The sequence below is a fragment of the Engraulis encrasicolus genome, chromosome 21 (genome assembly GCF_034702125.1).
Source record: "Engraulis encrasicolus isolate BLACKSEA-1 chromosome 21, IST_EnEncr_1.0, whole genome shotgun sequence".
NCBI classification, from domain to species: Eukaryota; Metazoa; Chordata; class Actinopteri; order Clupeiformes; family Engraulidae; genus Engraulis; species Engraulis encrasicolus.
Genome location: NC_085877.1, coordinates 51,937,189 through 51,946,321, shown reverse-complemented (window position 1 = coordinate 51,946,321; position 9,133 = coordinate 51,937,189). Strand labels below are relative to the sequence as shown.

At 42.3% G+C, this 9,133-nt stretch overlaps 1 protein-coding gene across 3 annotated transcripts in view; it reads right to left on the bottom strand.

Moving 5' to 3' along the window:
• Positions 1–2,813: 2,813 nt before the first annotated feature.
• dhx15 (DEAH (Asp-Glu-Ala-His) box helicase 15) overlaps positions 2,814–9,133 on the bottom strand; it is a 26,956-nt gene continuing 20,636 nt past the window's right edge. For 2 of the 3 annotated variants that reach the window (XM_063186765.1, XM_063186764.1), the window contains 3 exons: position 9,133; positions 8,771–8,940; positions 2,816–3,603 (listed from right to left, as the gene is read on the bottom strand). The exon at position 9,133 is cut by the window's right edge and continues 190 nt beyond it. In XM_063186765.1, the coding sequence (XP_063042835.1) occupies positions 3,486–3,603; positions 8,771–8,940; position 9,133 (289 nt within the window). In that variant the 3' untranslated portion in view covers positions 2,816–3,485. Of the gene's footprint in view, positions 3,604–8,770; positions 8,941–9,132 lie in introns of all 3 variants that reach the window. The other variant, XM_063186766.1, reaches the window with a different exon arrangement.

Genomic DNA, 9,133 nt, shown 5'->3' with positions numbered 1-9,133 from the left:
TTTAGTAACACCATTGCCAACATCTATTAAATTGTTCTAATTTGGATCAATTGTAGATAAGTTCTTCAGATGTGATACTAGCCTGTCACAAAATAATCCCAACTGCATGTCTACAAAAGCATAGCCTCTGTATTTACCCTATTTTTTTGCTAAAAACATTATTTGTATGATGTCCAGAGATATCTTTAAAGATCCATTTTCTCTGCTCAAAGCCGTGTGCACCAGCAAAAATTTTTTTTTCTTGTTTTGAGAAGGGCATTTTTTGCAGTGTGTGTATCGAGATGCGAATCACATCGCTCTGATGATTAAGATGCCCGACCCGATAGATGGGAGTATATCCCCAATCCATATTTTACACATTATGGCTTTAGGATTCCCAACCCTAGAGTGAGAGATCAGGAGAGAAAAGGTTAAAAGCTGTGCGTACACCAGCAATAACCTACGCTACCTACTAGGGATGCAAAGGATTACTCGCTTAATCGACTTTAATCGATCGATGCGTTAACAACCTACGCTACTTACCCGAGTAGATGAGGTCACTGAAGTTTCGCCATGAATTCAAATTCGTGACATTGGCTACGTTTACATGAGACATTTCATTCTGGAATAACTGACTAATTCCGAATAAAGCTTGATTCCGCTTTGAAAACGTCATGTAAACACCTCTTAAGTCGGAATTAAAGGAAGGATCAAAGTGAACTCGATGGAACCATTTACAGTTGAGGACGATATTATTAGCCCCCCTCCTGAAATTAGACATTTCTCTTGATTTCTCAGTAAGAATGACCATTATTAACCGTTTCTGTTATTCTGGAAACAAATACACTGATGGAGATAATGTTCAATGAGTTGAATTTGGATTTTTCTATTGTTACGATGAGTTTAAACGAAAAAGGGCAAAAATAACAAGGACAAAATTATTAGCCCCCTGATCATTAATAGTCAATATGGCGCTATTTATGAACCAAAACTGACAACAGGGTCTGATAAGTTGCTACCTAGGTTGGCACATGCCCCACTAGGGATTTTGGTCCATTTCTTCACTGCAAAGTGTTCTAGCTGGTCCAAATCGCATGGATGCTGAGCATAGACATTAACCACAGACTCTCAGTGGGATTGAGGACTGGACTATGAGCGGGTGATTCCAATATCATGGTTTTAGTGTCCTTGAAGAACCTCTGAACTAATCTAAATGTATGCTTTGGGTTACAATGTTGTTGGAAGACCCAGCAATCCAGATTCAGACCCAGACTCCCTGTGTCTGAGGCTGAATAACAGACTAAACTTGTGTAACTGTGGAAACTGCTTAGCCTCATTAGACCAAAGAAGCATTGGACACCTGCCTAGATGATTGTTATTGACCTGGCCTCACCAGGAGTTTTTTTCCCCCCAAGAAAGACAGTTGTTAGGGCTTGTCATCATATTGGGCTTTGGGGCCATCATCACAGAAGAACCCCTTTACTAAAGGCAGTGCATATCAGAGTGTTATTGAGCTTTGCCTGTGAACATTTGAAAGTCAAAAATGAGTTTTGAATGTCTCTGCTTTCATCTGATGATATTCAATTGCACCTGCTTTGATGCATGAATTCTGCTTCTGTCAGGTGAAGAAAGGGATAGGCCTTGAATCGTTATAAGATGGTTTCCACAATTAAACATGGTGGTGGATGCATCATTCTGTGGCAGCCTCAGCCACAGGAAACCTTGTTTGGGTGTACGGCACCATAAAAACTGAAAATTATGATAGAATGTGGAAAGTGACCTTGCAAAAATATGCTCATAGAGGGAGCTAAGATCTTCACTGGATCTTTCAATAAGATAATAACCCAAAACTTTCATCCAAAATAGTTCAAATGTTCTTCAAGGATACTAAAACCATGGTCATGGAGTGGTTCAGACCTCAATCCTTTAGATAGTATTTGAAGAGTGCTGAAAATGAATGTCCATCCTCAACATCCATGCAATTTGGACCAGCTTAACTATTTGCGATGAAAAAAATGGGCCAAAATCCCTGGTAGGACATGTGCCTACATAGTTAACAACTAATCAAAGTGCCTGGTGTCAATTTTTGTTCATAAATGGCACTGTATTGACTATTAATGATAAGGGGGCTAATAATTTTGTCCTTGCCATTTTTACACTTTTTTGTTTAAACTCATTGTGAAAATGGAAAAGTCCAAATTTAACTTATTGGATACTATCTCCATGGTGTATTTGTTTCCAGAATAACACACATTTATTAATAATGATCATTCTCAATGATAAATGAAGAGATATGTCTAATTTCAGGAGGGGGGCTAATAATATCGTCCTCAACTGTAAGTCTGAATTATTCATTCGGAATTTAACACATCATGTAAACGTAGTGATTGACATGTTTGATTTAGCTAATCACACAACAGCTCTGGCGAATCGGCCTGGGACATCCGAAGACCGCGTCATAGCTCATTACCATAATATTAGCTTGACTCGCTGAAATTCGCTCCGGTTGCTTCCCTCCTGGCGAGTTCGCTTTGGCTTCTTTATTCGTACACCCTCCATAAGAGACAGAATGACTACTGCCACTCTCATAGCGCAGGTCGCTCTTGGTATACACATTAGCTCAAGAAATAACAGCTATGGCATTAATACAGTAAACACTAGACACTATAGCACAACTACAGTAACACAATGCAATAAATGCAGCATTTGCAAAAGAGAGTTTGTTGGTTTGAAGATTTATTTTATTATGTAATCATCTAGGCCCCAGTCCAGAGTCTACACCGCAGAATATGAAGGGGGGGGTTGGTATCGGGTGGGGGGGGGGGGGTGTTTGGTTGACGTGGGGAGGGGTATGAGAGCTTGCGAGAGAGGGCAGGAGGGGTTGGGCCACACGTTTAGGGATGGGGGGGGGTGGTTTGAGCTGAAGTGGGTTGTGTGTATTTGGGGCCGCAGGTCTTGAAGGAATGTCGAGGCCCGACAGGCAAGAAGCTCATGAAGCTCGTCACCGCGGGCAACCATCATGTTCCCATGGCAACAGACCCAACTAGAGGCCGACGCCCACGAGGAGAGAGGGGTGGGGGGATGGGCGGGTGTAGCAGATATAAAAAATAATCAAATTTAACAAAACGACAAAAACAAACAAGATCTGCCAACTAAACTAAACTAAACTAGAGAGAGCAGGGGAGGCAATATACAACCTAGAGCTCCGAGACCGTGTGTGTGTGTGTGTGTGTGTGTGTGTGTGTGTGTGTGTGTGTGTGTGTGTGATGTACAATTTAGAGCTCCGAGACTCAAGAAAGACATCAGAGCTCCGTACAACTCAAGACATCCATTGCTGACCACAGTCCGTATGTGTGCGCGCGCTTGCACGTGTGTGTGTGTGTGTGTGTGTGTGTGTGTGTGTGTGTGTGTGTGTGTGTGTGTGTGTGTGTGTGTGTGTGCATTCCAAAGTACTATGTGTGTTGCTGAGTATCGGAAGGCGTGTGTGTGTGTGTGTGTGTGTGTGATCAGTATTGTGAGTATTCTTTCGTCTGCAGTTTGGCGACGATCCGCTCCAGTTGTCTCTTGGCTTCGCACTGAGGGAAGTTCCCCATCTCGTAGTATTGAGGAGCGATCTTCACTAACCTGGAACACACACACACACACACACACACACACACACACACACACAGTAATCATTAATGTTGGCACTGAGGGAAGTTGCCCATCTCGCAGTACTGAGCATTGACATCGGCAGGAGTGCTCCTTCAACACCTTTAGCATGGACAGCTCAGGAATGAAAACAAATGTAGGCCGAGCATCTTCTACAAAAGACCAACAGCAGAAATTCACTCTGAAGTGCAATGAAGAAGTAATGGCAAGATAAATAGGCTATGTGGAAATTAGCAGAAAATCAAACAGCCTACACTGTGTGCAGAATTATTAGGCAAACATGTTTTTTGACCATATTGTCCATTTTATGCATATTTTCCGCCACCAACCTCTATGGACATGAACACCTATTGGATTTAAGCATTCCAGGTCATGCATATTTGTATATTAAGAGATGGCGTGATCGAAGGAGCCCAATACCCTATATCAGGTGTGTATAATTATTAGGCAACATTGTTTTCCCCTGGGAAAATAGGCCACAAAAGAGATCTAAAAAACTCTGAAAAGTCTATAAACAATTTTGAAGTCTTCCAGAGGGATGTGGCCGTCTTGAAATTGCCCAGATATTTGTCATATCCATCTAATGCACCGTTACAAAGCCATCAGTGTCACATGCATTGTGCTCACAAAGTAACTGCCGGATTGAGAAGAATTGAAGGTCAAACTGCCAAAAAATGATTATCCTGCAGTGCTGTTATATCCCAGAACTGAAACCTACATTGAGTGCTGAATACAATGTTCTCCTGGACACTCAAAGACATGACCAAGGTAAAACAGGTTGAAACCTGAAGACCACTCAACAAGATACGCAAGTCAACACTGGGTCAAGAAAGGTCTTAAGACAATTTTGTCAATGGTTTTATGAACTTGTGAAAGTGACTGTTAATGGATCAGATCGATGAGCCCATGGCTAGATCGGTAATGTGCACACTCAGATGAGTTCCTGAGTTCTACTCAAATGCCAGCAGAATACTGCATAAATACCATTGTCTTCTTGAAAGTTGCAAACTTTTCCCTCACAGATCCAGCTATGGGCTCATCCACCCTGTCTGTCAATAGTCACTTTCACCAGTCCATAATACCTTTGAAAATTCTGTCCTATGGTATTTCTTGACCCAGTCTTGACTTAATTATCTTGTTAAATGGTTGTCTGGTGTCATCCCTTCTTACCTTTGCTATGTCTCTGACTGCTCAACAACCTGTTATTCTGGACACCTGATGTAAGTTTGCATTCTGGAATATGATAGCACTGCAGGGTAATACTTTTCTTGTAGTTTCACCTTAAATTCTTCTCAAATTTTGGCAGTGACATTTCATGTGAGACTGATGACCTTGTAACGGTGCATTTGATACTTCTGTGCTAACGTGACCAACATCTTGCCAATTTCAAGAGAGCCACATCCCTCTGGAAAACTTCAAAATTGTTTATAAACTTTTCAGAGTTTGTTAGATCTATTTTGTAACCCATTTTCCCAGAAGAAAGCAAAGTTGCCTAATAATTATGCACACCGGATATTGGGTGTTGGGCTCCTTTGATCACACTCCATCTTATTATACACATATGCATGATCTGGAATGCTTATATCCAATAGGTTTTCATGTTCATAAAGGTTGGTGGCGGGAAATATGCATAAAATTGACAATATGGTGAAAAACATGTTTGCCTAATAATTCTGCACACAGTGTATACAACATGACATTAGATCAGGGTTGGGGAACCTATAAGGTCACCTATTGGGCCCTTGACATCATTTTAAATGTTATGCAGTTTCAGATGAAATATGACAACAACAACAAAAAAACTTCGGGGGACTTGAGAAGTGAAGGTGAGATCTGTTGTAAGGTGGCTGCCTTCAACATGGGCCTAAGGTGCGGGAGGAAATCCTGGTCTGTAGTGCCAGAGCACGTGTTGCCCATTCATAAACTTAAATTGTATGGTCTTGTCTGTAAATGGGACAGCGAGAAATAGAGTTGCTATTCCCTTGGATGTCGGGATTTGTTTCCTCACTAATGATTGAATCTAAAGAGACAAGCAGGAGAATACTGGTCCATTTGGCCAAATAGGTTAAACTTATTGTTGCCGTTGGAGCAATACTGTTAGTACACTGGAATAGATGAAGCACGAAGGGAGCTGAGCAGAGTAATGAAATGAGGCAGAAAATCTTGTGTTCGTTGCGATGCGCGCACTGTTCCATCTAGAATGGCGCTGTCCCAAATGCATACGGAAACAAGCGCCACTTTGAAGTCGAGCGACTTCTATTAAAAAAGTAGCGCATGGCTTTAATGCAAATCAGAATAAACAATTGCATAACCCCGATTGTTACACAGCTAATTTCACGACAAACCAGCTACACCTGCCTTGCCCAATTTCGTTTACCTATGGAAACAGTTGTCAAGAGAAGCAAAAAGGGAAACGAGTCAAGTTATGCTTTGCTAGAGGCAGCTAGCTAGAGACAAGTATTTCACTGGAGAGGTCTCGCGTGCATGATTTTTTCAAATGACGGATGGGCGTTAGGCTATTTGGTGTATTTGGTGATAATTACGTCACAGTAAGAAATCCTCTGAGTCGGTCTTGTCTCTCCCGGTTGGACACCAACGGCTATAAGCGAGATCTTGTCGACCAACGAAACATTTTTGCCACGAGATGCATAGAGTAGACGGTTTCCAGAAGCCAGCACATGCCTCTGCCCATAGCCATTTGTTTTTGAGATATCCTGAGATCACAAATTATTTTTTGCATGTAGCCTAGGCCAGGCAATGCGGAGCTCAATGCTCTTCAGGAGACCCGCCCCATTCTACTTCTGATTGGCTAAAATGCTACCGTTAGTGTTAACCTGTCACTTCTTTACACTTCTGTCACAGACAAACGCACATAGCCGAAAGCGAACGTCTTTTTTTGGTAGGCTTATTTCTTTGCCTTGCAGTAAATTACAATATTTCAAATTCTGCGGAAATGAATGGCGGTAACAGTCTTTTAGACCTGGGTAAAACAAATGTTAGACCTAGGATGGAAAATCTGGCTGTTTTTTAGACCTTAAATTACAGTTTCTGAATTTTAGACTTTATTTTCAGGGTTCCCACCCCTCTTTCATGAACAAATTCAAGCACTTTTCAAGCACCAAATCTTCAGTTTTCTACCACCTTTAAATAGGTTGTGTTTGCCCATGTCAGAATGATGGTCATAGGAAGCGCAGTGGGAGGGGGGTGTGGGGACCCTCCCCCGGAAAAATGGGTGTTTTTAAAATGCTATTTCCTGCATTCGAATCAATTTTTGGGTGTTGAATGGCAGATCCCATCTGACATCTCACTCCCTCAGATTCGTTATGTACCTTAACAATTTATTTCTATTATTTGGTTCATTGAGTTTGACTTGACACAAATTTCAAGCATTTTCAAGGACTTCACCAAATATTCAAGCTTTTTCACAACCTTGAAAACACTTAATTGAAATTCAAGCATTTTCGAGGAATTCAAGCACCAGTGGGAACCCTGTATTTTAGACTTTTTTAGACCCCGTGGGAACCCTGGCTGTTGTTCCAAGAGCATGGCTAGGAAAAGGAGACAGAATATTAGGGAACGAGTCGTACTGTGGAGCAATCTCCACCTGCTTGGAGGAAGCAACACATACACACAAACACACACACACACGCACACACACACACACACACACACACACACACAGCAGGTCCATTTGCACATTTTAGTGTTGAGGACAAACTCTACATGTACCACTCTGGTTTCTGCGCGTGCGTGTATGTTGATGTCTGTGCAGGTCTAGATACGCGGGCGCGCGCATGCGTGTATACTGTGTGTGTGTGTGTGTGTGTGTGTGTGTGTGTGTGTGTGTGTGTGTGTGTGTGTGTGTGTGTAGGGGTCTATGATTTCCGCGATACGGAAAACACGGACGGAATCACGGAATGTGGACATTAAAACGGAATTTGGTTATTAACGCTGAATTGCACGGAATTTGCTCATTTCTTATGATAAAATTAAAAATCCATTATTTTCGTCATCATTTATCAGTCTAAAAGACATTTCAAACACAAAGTATGGCCACGATATCATATCTGGCCCACGCGAGGTGATGCACAAAAGTTCAATGCAGATCCATGATCCATGTCAGCGCATGTTGACAGTGAACGCATCTCTCTCCCAAGCGGTGTTTTGGATTGTCTCCCGCGTCCTAACACTGGCCGTCAGAGCATTGAAGAAATCTTAATACTCAACAGCACTCAAATTTTGCCTAGAAGAACAGGTGAGGTCAGGCATAAACGCGTTGTCCTGACCGTCTGTTACCAAGACAATGCGATGCGACACAGAAAAGACGGGCGGCTCTCCACTGCACTTTAATAAACAATGGAGTCATCCGACGCGAGGCACGAGTTGGGAGTTTGTTACAACAGACGTGACCGCTGTAAAATAAAAACTGATCAGGCAATGCTTTGATCATGTCTTGTTAACTTTGTTGGCCACGGAGCATAGTGACTAAAAGTTAGCAGCAACTTTGAAAAAGGGTCAAGTCATCATCAGAAGAAAACGGCCGTCTTGTAAAACATGTGTTTGTGTTAAACGGTAGACGGTAGGGACTTTGCGACGCTATTTATTTAATGCCTACATATAACGTGACCAAAAATGTCTCTAATGTAGCTGCACGTTGCAATATAGCCAAACTTATTCGAGAAAACCGGATGCAGCCCAAGTCCAACTTCAATGTACCAGAAGTGAATTCGCCTTCTAGTTGGGTGCGTCCCGTGTATTTAATAGAATATATGCGCATGTACATTTCAGCTACCTTATTACCTGGAATATTTTTGAGGGCTGACATTACAAAAAGCTAGTAGGTAATTTTACTTTTCTTTTCTCTACCTACCATTCAACCATGAGTGGTTGACTCTGTCCACCCACCAGTTTGAACTAAATAACTAAGGAATTTTGTTGGGGGGTGAAAGGGGAAAATAAGTTCAAAAATGTAAAAAATCCGATTTGGCAAAAAATAAATCCGAAAAAACGGAATTTGAGAAAAAATAAAACGGAATTTGAGAAAAATTAAAACAGATTTCATAGGCCCCTATGTGTGTGTGTGTGTGTGTGCATGCGTGTTTGATAGTGTGTGCGTGCGCATGCGTGTGTGTGTACGCACCACTCTGGCTTGATGTCTGTGCAGGTCCGGATGTAGTTCTTGGTGGTGAGCACGAACTCGTTGTAAAGGACCCACTCGGGCTTGTGGTCCAGAACTGTAGACGGATGAAGCTGGACCACCTGGTTATCCTTTACAGTCAAGTGGTGGCCCGTACGCTCAAGATGGGCCACCTACACACACACACACCTACACACAGACCTGCATGAAGAAGCCTGTGACGAGGGCTCGGCGGATGTTGATGTAGTAATCTCACACACACACACACACACACACCTACACACAGACCTGCATGAAGAAGCCTGTGACGAGGGCTCGGCGGATGTTGATGTAGTAATCTCACACACACACACACACACACACACC